Source organism: Alternaria atra (genome assembly GCF_907166805.1).
Source record: "Alternaria atra isolate CS162 genome assembly, contig: 21, whole genome shotgun sequence".
NCBI lineage: Eukaryota > Fungi > Ascomycota > Dothideomycetes > Pleosporales > Pleosporaceae > Alternaria > Alternaria atra.
Genome location: NW_025091319.1, coordinates 1,072,109 through 1,084,638, shown reverse-complemented (window position 1 = coordinate 1,084,638; position 12,530 = coordinate 1,072,109). Strand labels below are relative to the sequence as shown.

The 12,530-nt window shown below is 54.1% G+C and overlaps 4 protein-coding genes across 4 annotated transcripts; 2 read left to right on the top strand and 2 right to left on the bottom strand.

The window, feature by feature from the left end:
- Positions 1-195: 195 nt before the first annotated feature.
- On the bottom strand, positions 196-2,200 carry ALTATR162_LOCUS789 (uncharacterized protein; the record flags this gene model as incomplete). Its single annotated transcript, XM_043308383.1, has 2 exons — positions 196-2,018; positions 2,068-2,200. 2 exons carry the CDS (start codon positions 2,198-2,200, stop codon positions 196-198), a joined length of 1,956 nt encoding a protein of 651 aa, XP_043164318.1.
- Positions 2,201-3,006: 806 nt separating this feature from the next.
- ALTATR162_LOCUS788 (uncharacterized protein) lies at positions 3,007-6,255 on the top strand (the record flags this gene model as incomplete). Its single annotated transcript, XM_043308382.1, has 3 exons — positions 3,007-3,198; positions 3,247-5,288; positions 5,340-6,255. The coding sequence occupies 3 exons, from the start codon at positions 3,007-3,009 to the stop codon at positions 6,253-6,255; spliced, it is 3,150 nt and encodes a 1,049-aa protein (XP_043164317.1).
- A 1,261-nt stretch (positions 6,256-7,516) lies between these two features.
- ALTATR162_LOCUS787 (uncharacterized protein) lies at positions 7,517-8,737 on the top strand (the record flags this gene model as incomplete). The annotated part of the gene is made up of 4 exons (XM_043308381.1): positions 7,517-7,638; positions 7,695-7,767; positions 7,817-8,525; positions 8,595-8,737. The coding sequence occupies 4 exons, from the start codon at positions 7,517-7,519 to the stop codon at positions 8,735-8,737; spliced, it is 1,047 nt and encodes a 348-aa protein (XP_043164316.1).
- Positions 8,738-9,713: 976 nt separating this feature from the next.
- ALTATR162_LOCUS786 (uncharacterized protein) lies at positions 9,714-12,040 on the bottom strand (the record flags this gene model as incomplete). Its single annotated transcript, XM_043308380.1, has 2 exons — positions 9,714-9,846; positions 9,897-12,040. 2 exons carry the CDS (start codon positions 12,038-12,040, stop codon positions 9,714-9,716), a joined length of 2,277 nt encoding a protein of 758 aa, XP_043164315.1.
- Between the last annotated feature and the right edge of the window lie 490 nt (positions 12,041-12,530).

The window sequence follows — 12,530 nt, the reverse complement described above, 5'->3', positions numbered from 1 at the left end:
AGGCGGCGAGGCGCATCTCAACGATAATATTGATCACTACCAGTGAGAAGACAACGTCTACAATCTCGAATTCAATATATTTCCTACTCCTGCTCACGCTGTTGATCGACACAAGCCTTGTTTTCCTAAACGCCTTCGCTATGCAGAAACAGAAAGATTTTCATCATCTTTGGAAGATACAGCGCGTGGAGGCGATCAAGCAGTCGCGTTGGCCGCACTGCGGGCGACTTGTTCTTGGAGAGCTTTTTGATATTGACTCCGCGCGGCGTCGATGGCCCGTATCAAGGGGTCCACAATCTGGTTGACAGCCTTGGCCCCTCCTCTAATGGCTTCGGGATCGAACTTTCTCTTCTTCCTCTCTCGCTGGTTAGCAAACTCGTTTTCTTTCCGGGCATGCTCAATCCTGGCTACACGGTCTGCCTCTGCCATGTCAGCCACTGCCTTGATACGATCGAGTGACTTGTCTAGCGTCTCGATGAGACGCGCAATCTCGTTGGCGCGGTCTGGGTCTCCTGAGTAGAATACAGCCCAGAAGTAATGTAGGAACTCAACCGTTGTGTTGTGGGTCATGGTGAGATTGTCTAGAACAGCTTCGGAGATATGGAGCTCCTTTGCTCGCTCGCTTGTGGGAATAGACTTGGACGATGAGTAGTCATCGTTGTGCAGGTGTCGTCTCTTGACAGCCGCTATGATTTGCGAAGAGGCTGCGCTTCGGGCAGATTTGCTGCCAACCTTTGTCTTCTTTGGAGCAGACTCCTCATCATCACTACTACTCTCATCATCGATGTCAATTGTAGAGTGAAGATTAACGCTCAAGACCTGGCCACCATCGCCGCCAAACTTGCGAAGATCCTGGTGCAATGTCGAGAGGGCCTGTGTAGGAGTACGTTTTGTGTAAGTCGCAGCACTAGTGGACGTATGCACGCTCTGACCGGCGGAGAAGAATCGACTTTGATCCTGTACCCGGAGAACGACCCTATTGTCATCATCCGCACGCTGCAGGTCCCGCAACTGCAGCTCTTTGTATGTCTCTTCATCTACACCGACGGGTCCATGGCGACTTGAATCTGAAGGTGGCACTTCTTTCATCATTTTCTCGCTCATGCGATTCAAGACTCGGAGGATGGGCGCTTTCTCGTAATTGGTCGGGTTCATGGTGAAGTCGGGTCGATTACCTTGTTTCTGGCTGTGATTGTTCTCATTTGCCTCGATGTTGATGAAGTTGGGAATTGAAGCGGCGAGCAGATCCGTATTGTCTGCCGTCTCGTCATAAGTCAGATATTTGTCAAGCTTGGGATCAAGCACGTCCTTTTCTTGGATGCGCTCGCCCTTGAGCTTTTTCATGAGGCGACTATGGAAGAACCTCTCCCAAAAGTCACCCTCGCTCAGCTGGGGTACGTTCTCGTTGTAGGCCTTTTGCACGACCGGATGCTGTCTGAACAAGAGCTCAATTTGCTCTTTGGTCAAGCTTAGCATGAGCGTGCCGTTGACCGACTTGGACTTGATCACGGAAAGCACGTTATAGGTTCCTGTAGCCTGCGATCTTTCCGTTGCATGTGATCTCAACATGTGCACACGTGTGGACCAGAATTGCATAGAGAACTGTAAGACGGACACGGAATCAGGTTTCTCTGCGAGCGCTCGGTCGAAGCGTTGACGAAGTGCCGGGCTGGAATTGAGCAGCGACATCTGAAGCGCTGTATCAGCGAGCAGTTTCGCATCATCGTAGGCTTCGTCGTTGCCTTTGCCGCCAGCTGTCACCGTCTGAGCCATGGCCATGGCAGCTGATGCGCCGCTGTCGCCTCCCTCGCCGCCACCAGCAGGTGGAGCCGGAGAGGGGGCAGCCTGTTGTTTGGAAGCCTCGATCCATTTGCGCAGTAGACCGGTTATGTTCTGCTGGTCGTCGCGAGCGGTAGCGGAGGTAAAGGTGAGGGTATGGTTTCCGGCTTGTGGAGCTGGCTCCGGTACAACAATCTTGATGGAGGCTTTCGCAGAGGTCGCAGGTGTTTGCTGGAGATCTGGGTGTTGTCAGCCAAGTGCGAAATTCTTCATGTAACAAAGACATACTTCCGATGTCTGCTATGGCTATGGACAGCGGAGGAAGGGCACCACCGGCCGGCTTCCAGGAGACGGTCTTGCCATCGGCGGAAACAGAGACTCTGCCATCCTGCTTCTTGTACTGAGCAGCAGCGTCGGCCATGTTGGTGGAGGGGAGATGAGTCCCGGCGATGGGTGATATTCTTTGAGGCTGACGCGGTGCGGCGGTACTAGCCGGTCACGGCTTCCCCAGATTCACGCGCTGCACGTGACTACGCATCACCCAGCGCCTGGGCAGGCTGCCATCCATGGATCGTGACTGCCACCCCGCTGTAGTTGCCACGCGGCTTAAAAGTTTATTCGGAGCTCAGGAGAGTGTATCGACTACAACACGACGCACATGGTTTCCCCAATATTACTCTCCTGGTACCAGGGCGGCTTTTGCAGAAACATGGCTCGCATCAGCCAAGAGAGGTAATACACCTCAGGCGCCGCGGATATGTATCCGTGCCTCCCAACGTCAGAGGCTGGTTCCTCGTGCAAAGCCGCGGCGGACACGACTTCCGCGTTACATAAGGCCTGCACTGCCATTGGCTAGTGTTGCGAGAACATTCAATGAGCGTCTCATTCGTCATGTGCAGCGTCGCTGTGACGAGCAAAGCATGGCCATGACAAGCAGATGCAGCGTACAAGACGTGCAGCACGGCAAGGCGCGTACGAGTCAAACGTTTCAAGAGTCGAAACCAGGCGTGAATTCTATCGTGTTTGAGGCATTTGACGTGGTGGTGACCGGTCGGAAGTTCCCTCGATCCATCATAGCGCGCTAGGCCGGAACACGGGGCCTTCGCATGTGTGCTGGGCTGCATCAACTTCTACTGCACATTGCTACTGCAGAAGCATTCTTCTGTCTACCGTCGTCCGTTTGGATGCCACCCCTCCCCACCTCCGCTTTGTTATTCTAATCCCGTCATGTTGCGCAACACCCTGCGCCAGTGCTCCCGCCAGCTCCAGTGCGCCCCGGCGAGAGCAACCTTCTCGAGCCTCGCACAGCCATCACGAAGCGCCATTTCCACCTGTCGCAGACCGCTCGCTCTGACCCAGCGCCGCCAGTATGCCGTTTCTGCAGAAGACACCAACAAGGGCGTTGTGCGTACCTCTCCAGTGCCGCCTTCAAACTCTTCGACCCCAGAGCTAACAATGACGGCATAGGACCCCAACGACTCGTTCCTCCAGGGCAACACGGCCAACTACATCGATGCCATGTACATGCAGTGGAAGCAGGACCCCACCAGCGTCCACTACTCATGGCAGGTCTACTTCCACAACATGGAGTCGGGCGACATGCCTGTGTCGCAAGCCTTCCAACCGCCGCCCAACATCATGAGCTCCCCCCAGGGCGGCGCCGCTCACAAGCCCGGAATGGGCATGGCTTCCGCCGAAGGTACAGACGTCATGAACCATCTCAAGGTGCAATTGCTTGTGCGGGCTTACCAGGCTCGCGGTCACCACAAGGCCAAGATCGACCCGCTGGGCATCCGCTCCGAGGCAGAGCAGTTTGGATACAGCAAGCCGCGCGAGCTTGAGCTGTCCCATTACAACTTCACCGAGAAGGACCTGGAACAGGAAATTGAACTGGGCCCAGGTATCTTACCGCGCTTCAAGACCGAATCCCGCAAGAAGATGAAGTTGAAGGAGATTATTGAGGCCTGCGAACGCCTCTACTGTGGCTCTTACGGTATCGAATACATCCACATTCCCGACAGGGAGCAGTGCGACTGGCTCCGTGAGCGCATCGAGGTCCCCACTCCCTTCAAGTACTCTGTCGACGAGAAGCGCCGCATTCTGGACCGCCTGATCTGGGGTACCAACTTCGAGGCTTTCCTCGCCACCAAATACCCCAACGACAAGCGTTTCGGTCTTGAAGGAGGTGAGAGTTTGATTCCCGGAATGAAGGCTCTCATCGACCGAAGTGTCGACTTCGGCGTCAAGGACATCGTCATTGGTATGCCGCATCGTGGACGTCTCAACGTGCTCTCCAACGTCGTCAGGAAGCCCAACGAGTCCATCTTCAGCGAGTTTGCCGGTACTGCCGAAGCCAACGAAGAGGGCTCTGGTGACGTCAAGTACCACTTGGGTATGAACTTCGAGCGCCCTACACCATCTGGAAAGCGTGTGCAGCTGTCTCTAGTCGCCAACCCGTCCCATCTTGAAGCCGAAGACCCCGTCGTACTGGGCAAGACCCGCGCCATTCTGCACTACAACAACGATGAGAAAGAGGCCTCCAGTGCCATGGGTATGCTCTTGCACGGTGACGCCGCTTTCGCTGGACAAGGTATTGTATACGAAACCATGGGTTTCCATCAGCTTCCCAGCTACCACACTGGTGGAACCATCCACATCATTGTGAACAACCAGATTGGTTTCACTACGGATCCCCGATTCTCTCGTTCTACTCCATACTGCTCCGACATTGCCAAGGCCATCGATGCACCCGTCTTCCACGTCAACGGTGACGACGTCGAGGCTCTCAACTTTGTCTGCCAACTGGCTGCCGACTTCCGTGCTGAGTTCAAGAAGGACGTGGTAATCGACATGGTGTGCTACAGGAAACAGGGTCACAACGAGACTGACCAACCTTTCTTCACCCAGCCTTTAATGTACAAGAAGATCGCGGAACAACCTCAAACACTGGACATCTACACCAAGAAGCTGCTGGACGAGAAGACCTTCACCAAGGAAGACATCGATGAGCACAAGGCTTGGGTCTGGGGCATGTTGGACGAGAGCTTCAACCGCAGCAAAGATTATGTGCCAAACTCCAAGGAGTGGCTTACTTCGGCCTGGAACGGCTTCAAGTCGCCCAAGGAACTCGCCGAGGAGGTTCTGCCTCATCTACCGACTGCCATTGAGGAATCCCAGTTGAAGCACATCGCAGAGAAGATCGGCGGTGCACCAGAGGACTTCAACGTACACAAGAACTTGAAGCGTATCTTGGCTGGCCGCACCAAGACTGTCACCGACGGCAAGAACATTGACATGGCTACTGCGGAAGCGTTGGCATTCGGAAGTTTGTGCATGGAAGGTCATCACGTTCGTGTTTCTGGGCAGGATGTCGAGCGTGGAACCTTCTCCCAGCGCCATGCTGTGCTCCACGACCAGGAGACTGAGAAGACATACACTCCTCTCCAGAATCTCAGCGATGACCAGGCTACCTTTACCATCTCCAACTCCTCTCTTAGCGAATACGGAGTGTAAGTCACATGTCGTCTTCGCTATATCTCATCTTGACTAACCAATTGTAGGCTTGGCTTCGAATACGGTTACTCCTTGTCTTCACCCAACGCCCTTGTCATGTGGGAGGCTCAGTTTGGTGACTTCGCCAACACTGCCCAGGTTATCATCGATCAGTTCATTGCTTCTGGTGAAGTCAAGTGGCTTCAACGTTCCGGTCTCGTCATGAGCTTGCCGCACGGTTACGACGGTCAAGGTCCTGAACACTCGTCAGGACGCATGGAGCGCTACCTGCAGCTCTGCAATGAGGACCCCCGTATCTTCCCATCCCCCGACAAACTCGACCGTCAGCACCAGGACTGCAACGTCCAGATTGCCTACACAACGAAGCCGTCGAACCTCTTCCATCTCCTCCGTCGTCAAATGAACCGTCAATTCCGCAAGCCTCTGATCCTGTTCTTCTCCAAGTCGCTACTTCGCCACCCGCTCGCTCGCTCCAACATTGAGGAGTTCACTGGTGACTCGCACTTCCAGTGGATCATCGAGGACCCCGCGCACGCTAGTGGAGAGATTGAATCGCATGAGGGCATCAACCGTGTCATCCTCTGCACAGGTCAGGTGTACGCTGCGCTCGTTAAAGAGCGTGAAGCGCGCGGTGAGAAGGATGTGGCTATTACCCGTATCGAGCAGCTCAACCCCTTCCCATGGCAGCAACTAAAGGACAACCTCGACTCGTACCCCAACGCCCAGAACATCATCTGGTGCCAGGAGGAGCCACTTAACGCCGGTGCCTGGAGCTTTACACAGCCCAGAATCGAGACACTCCTCAATCAGACAGAGCACCACAACAGGAGACACGTCATGTACGCCGGACGTAACCCTAGTGCATCCGTAGCAACTGGATTGAAGGTGTCGCACAAGAACGAGGAGAAGGCCCTGCTCGACATGGCTTTCACGGTCAAGCAGGACAAGCTGAAGAGCGAGTAGAAATACTCTTACATTTGCATGGGGGAAATTTACCATTGGTCGCATTGCTTTATTCCCATTCTTGCGATGTAATCAGCTCGGAATGGGTTTTAGGTAGCTGGGCTTCATAGGACTGTTCAGCTATACATTTTCTATCACAACGAGTGTATGTTTACGGCGTGTAGTATAAAAGCTGGATTTTCTCTCTTGTTATTTTGACTCGTAGATTATGTGTTGTGACTACGCAGAAGCTTGTTCTTGTGATTTGCACCAATTACCATGAATGTACCCCGAAGGTATACACTGTTACTTCTTCTTATAGGTTGTAACATAGATTACTACGTATACCTTGAGGGTACATTTTGGTGAATAGGGGCACGACTTTAACGAACGAGCTTCTTCGTATTAAGCCGTGCATCTCGGTGATAGGTAGCCCGAGCGTTGTGAGTTGTTTCTGCGCTGATACAGGCTTTGTATACACCGGTATATGCCATGCATCGTGAACTTGCGGCGGGTAGTTTAGGACACGCCGACGCAGACCAAAGCTGAAGATAGCTACTTATGTCTGGGCAAAGTCACATCGAGAAATTCTTCCGGTGTTAAATATCGCCACCTGGATGGCAATACACTCGTGTGCAAAGACACGAAACCAAAGGCAGAGAGGTGTTGAGAATTTGAGGCTCACGGACGTGGGATCGTGATGGCTCTATGTCCGCGGTCCGGAAAAAGTCGGGCAAACGTCAGTGTGGGAAAGAGCCCCGCCAACCCCTCGTGCCCCTCCACTTTTCCGTCTCCGCACCTGCATCATAGCCTGACCACCACGCGCTCCCGCAACAAAGCGCGTCAATTCCCGCACACGACTTGAGCCATGTCCTTTCGCCAATGGCCAGACCATGTCGAACATCAAGCTCGGGAAATTTCCCACGAAATTCGGCCTTGATCCGGAGTAACTGTGGCTGAGACCGCCCGGCTGAAGTATCGTGAGCTGCCAGTGACGTCCGGCCAGTTGCCGAGGGCTATAGCTCCAGCGTCTGCCAAACAAATAGCATAGAAGTGTGGTCCGCCTGCCCGACTCTACCCACCCTGACTTCATAACGATACTGCGCTCCGCTTTTTGCTGAACTCGAGCTTGATAGCTTTTCGCCATCCCTCTCTCCAAACTTCCCCATTCCCCGTACTCTTTCCCATCTTCCTTTCCCCGTTGATACCAACTTGCCATTGCAGCTTCGCCAACCCTTACTTTTACACTTTACAAGTCCATTGATATCAAAAGACTTACAACATGGCTTCCAGCGGCAACGAAGGAGGCCCCGCGCAGGAGAAGATCAACACCGACATCATCACCCTTACGCGATTCCTCACCGAGGGACAGACCAAGTACCAGGACGCGACGGGAGACTTCACGTACGTTTTGAACTTGGAAGAAGCATCAGAAGCAGAGGACTAACCATTCTTGCTAGACTGCTATGCCACGCACTGCAATTTGCTTTCAAGAGCATTGCCTACTACATCCGGAGAGCAACACTGATTAACGTATGCGAGTTCTCCCACTTTCAAACGAGATAACGACTGACATGAGCAGCTCACCGGTCTCCAAGGCGCGACCAACTCCACAGGCGACGACCAAAAGAAGCTCGACGTAATTGGCGATGAGCTCTTCATCAGCGCCATGCGCTCCTCAGGTCGTGTGCGCCTCCTGATTTCCGAAGAACAAGAAGAAGCGATCGTATTCGACGAGCACCCCAACGCACGTTACGCCGTAGCCTGCGACCCCATCGATGGTTCCTCCAACCTCGACGCCGGTGTCGCAGTCGGTACGATTTTCGCAGTATACCGGCTACCAGAGGGCTCCAAGGGCACAAAGGAAGAAATGCTCCTACCCGGCACCGAGATGGTCGCTTCAGGTTTCACCATGTACGGCGCCTCTGCCCAACTGGTCCTCACAATGAAGGGCGGAAACGTCAACGGCTTCACGCTCGACACCGCATTCGGCGAGTTCATCCTCACACATCCCGACATGAGGGTACCTAAGACCAGGTCCATCTACTCGGTCAACGAGGGTAACAGCTTGTACTGGGAAGAGCCCGTCAAGGCGTGGTGCGAAAGCCTGAAGAACCCATCAGAGGGCGGCAAACCATACAGCGCACGATACATTGGATCCATGGTTGCAGATGCATACCGAACACTATTGTACGGCGGTATCTTCGCTTACCCCGCGGATAAGAAGACTCCTAAGGGCAAGCTGCGTATTCTCTACGAATGTGCGCCCATGGCCATGGTTTTCGAGAACGGTAAGTCGTGTCCTAATCATCTCTTGTTTTCGCTTTTTTTTTTTTTTTTACTAATATATATATCTGTAGCTGGCGGTTTGGCAGTAAACAGCAAGATGGATCGTATGCTCGAAGTCGTTCCCGAGCACATCCACGACCGATCGGGTATCTTCTTGGGTTCAGAAGGCGAAGTCCAAAAGGTTATCGATGTGCACAAGAACTACAAGAAATAGACATTTGTTGTCGACTTGGAGCGCGTAAAATGGCATGCCATTAGGCTATCACTGGCATGATGAACAGATACTTGCTGGTCAAGATTCCAAATTCTCCATCGACGTAGTATTATTGAATCACGATACCAAATTCTCAATGTTTTGCTATCTTGGTGTCGTGGTGTCGTGGTGTCGTGTCATGTGTAATTGATGCTGTCATGGCAGCAATCAAATCACTTTGTTGTTACGGCAAGAGCACCAAGTACGCTGCTAGAAGTCCCAAGCTCACAAACTTCCAAAGACAAAGAACAAGTAGAAAACATCACAGCATGTCAAAGAGCTAGTCGTGAATATCATAAGATCTGATTAGGAGTATCGACTACATGCCTAAGATCTTATCTGCTCCATCTCTCGTCTCAAAGCTATCCAGTTTGTACTAGATGCTCTGATTTGTAATTTTATCCACTCACATCCACCATAACATCCACCATGAATTATCGAGACGCCGAAAACCCGAACATTGAGAGTCAGCTTGGTATCGTAAAGCTGCTCGTGAGGTATCATACTGTTTGCGCAAAGAAAATCCATCCACAGACCCACACCCATATCATGACATTTCGAAGACGGGGCGCCGTCTATCATAACATGCACTAGAGTGGAACAAAGAAAAAAACATGAAGAGGTGAAAACCAAACTCTGCAGATTCGAGATTGGGTGTTGGTGGCGTCCGACATTCCAGTGAAGGAGTCGGTCGCCGAGGAAAGAGGTATCATATCAGACTTGCCATGACATGGCTGCAAGCCGATAACAGAGAAGAGGACATCGAATCGTGAAAACTTTTTGAGTGCAATGGGTCATGAAAGCCGTCCCGTATCGTAAATGAAAACCGTTACCCGTGCGCCGTTCGCCGTTCAGAAGGATCATGCGACCATCGTTACTTGCTGCCGATCGAGAGATTCGCGGACCGAATCCTACTCAGTGGCAACTAGAAAGAGGTTTAAGCCTTCTCTTCTTTGGTCTCCTCCTTGGGGGCTTCCTTCTCAGGCTCACCCTCTTTGTTCTTGACGTATTCGTCGTAGACGCTCATGGCCTCCTCAACCTTGGCGCGGAGAGCAGCCTCGTCGGAAGTGCTGCGACAGTTAGTACATGAACTGGTGGAACGGGAAGCAGGAGTACTTACAGGGTGATCAACTCGCTGTTGTCCATCTCGAGGAGCATACCGGTGATCTTGCCGGCGAGCTCGGGCTGCATCTCAGCGATCTTGGGGTAAAGAGCCTCACCGAGCATCTGCTTCTGCTGACCGGGAGCAGCACCGCTCAGAGCACCCATGTCGACGCCAGCACCGGCGGGGCCGCCACGACCGCCCTGAGGGTAGGGCATGGGGGACTGGCCGGGTCGACCGCCCTGGGGACCGCCGCGACCAGCACCTTGAGGAGGGAAGCCCTGACCGCCGCGCATTCCGGGAACACCAGCCATCGGGACCTGAGGCATGCCGGGCATAGGGGCCATAGGACCGCCACGGCCGCCACGTCCGCCCATGGCCTGCTGAGCAGCCTGGGCAAGTTGCATGTACTGCTGGTTCATGTAGGCAGGAGGGAAAGCGCCAGGAGCCATGCCAGGGGGCATGTACATAGGGGGCATCTGCTGACCGTTGGGTCCGCCGCGACCACCTTGCTGACCAGGCATGCCACCAGGGAAACCAGCGCCACGGCCACCTTGTTGGCCAGGCATACCAGCGGGGAAGGGCATCTGGCCACGGCCACCGGCAGGGAACATCATAGGCTGCTGGCCAGGTGCGATGAACATCTGAGGAATACCGCCGAACTGCTGCTGCTGTTGTTGCTGCATGCGAAGCTGGTTGCGGGCCTGGATGGTGGCCTCGAGCTGGTTCTTGCGGACGTCCTTGCGCTGGGCAAGGGCGACGTAGAGGGGCTTGCCCTCAATCATCTTCTGGTTCATCTCGGTGACAGCCTTGGTAGCCTCATCGGGGTTGCTGAAGCAGACGAAACCGAAGCCCTTGCTCTTACCAAGAATCTTCTTCTCACCCTTGATGGTGACCTTCTCACCGCTGTTGTTCTCGTCCTTCTTCTCATCAGAAGAGGCATCCTTGGACTCCTCCTTGGACTCCTCCTTGGACTCCTCAGTCTTCTCGGCCTCCTTGGGCTCCTCCTTGACCTCGTCCTTCTTCTCATCGGCGGGGGTCTCGGAACGCTCAGCAGGCATGGCATCGCGCATGACCTTGGCGGAGGTGATGGTACCGAAAGGAGTGAACATGTCGCGCAGCTTCTCGTCGTCAACATCGTCGTTGAGGTTCTTGATGTAGAGGTTGACACCCTGGTACTTAGACTGCTTCTCAAGGCGAGCGGCCTCGTACTGCTTACGGAGCTCCTCCTCACGCTCGTGCTTCTTCTGAGCACGGCCGACGTAGAGCTTCTGGCCACGGAAGTCGGTGTCGTTGAGGGCGTCAACGGCGGCGGAGGCAGCCTCGTGCTTGATGTAGTTGACGAAGCCGAACCCGCGGCTCTTGCCCTGATCATCGCGCGCGATGGAGGCGGAGGTGATGTCACCGTGCTTCTCGAAGAGCTCACGGAAGTCCTCGTCAGAGACATCGAGGTCGATGTTCTTGACGTAGATGTTGGTGAAGTTGGCCTTCATCTCCTCGAACTTGCTCATGCGCTCCTTCTTGGGGATGTGGTGGCCGACGAAAACCTTCTTCTCGTTGAGCAACATGCCGTTGACGTGCTTGATAGCGTTGTTGGCAGCCTCGGCGGTCTCGTAGTGAACGAATCCGTAGCCCTTGGAGTTGCCGAGTTCGTCCTGAGCGACCTTGCAGCTCAAGATGTTACCGAAAGCGGCGAAGGTGTCGTGGAGAGCCTTGTTGTCAATGGCGTGGTCCAGGTTCTTGATGAAGACGTTGCCCTGGCCAGTCTTGCGCAGAGCGGGGTCACGCTGAGACCACATGATGCGGCAAGGCTTGCCCTTGATGACGGTGTAGTTCAACTCTTCGAGGGCCTTCTCGCCATCCTCAGAGCTGTTGTAGTTAACATAGGCGTAACCGAGCGAGCGACGGGTAACGGCGTCACGGCAGACACGGATAGACGCGACTTGGCCGATCGAGGAGAACAGCTCGAAGAGCATGGCCTCGGTGACGGAGGGGTCGAGCTCGCCAACATAGAGCGACGCGGAGTTCTGGTTGTTCGCGGGAGCAGCGGTGGTGGGGGTGGGGGCTTCGGCCTGGGCAGCAGCGACGTTGGTGTCGATCTGAGCGCCGTTGGCGTCAGCAACGTCCTGGACGGGCGAGGTAGAGTTGGCGACGTCAGACATGATGTATATCTGCGGGGTCGTATGTTAGCTGAGGGGTCTCAATATTGCGGGCAGAAGCAGGGTCGCTCGCTTCGCAAAAAAGTTTCAGCACTCACCTAAGTTGCAACAGAAGATGTGCGGGGTAACAGAGTCGGTATATCGGGCCAAATAGCACTGGCTATGCGGGCGCGCTGACTGCTTCTTCTTGCGAAAAAGGTGAGATCAAGTAAGACGTCTGTCGGGTGCAAGCGACAGTGGGAGACGAAGAGTTGGCGGTGGTCGTCGGACGGGCTTTTCTTGTTGTTTTCTGTATTTTTTTGTTTCTTTTTCTGTTATGAACGGTCCACTGGGAACCGAGGGCTTGGAGAGCTGTGGGTGTAGTTGGGGGTGGTTAAGCGTTTGGGGTGGAGGGACAGACGAGGTCGCCAGTCTTTATGCGCAGGTGTGTGATTTTTTGAGTGGTCCGGGCGCAGCGCTAGCCCTTTTGGGACGGTGCAACTAAGGCGGTGAA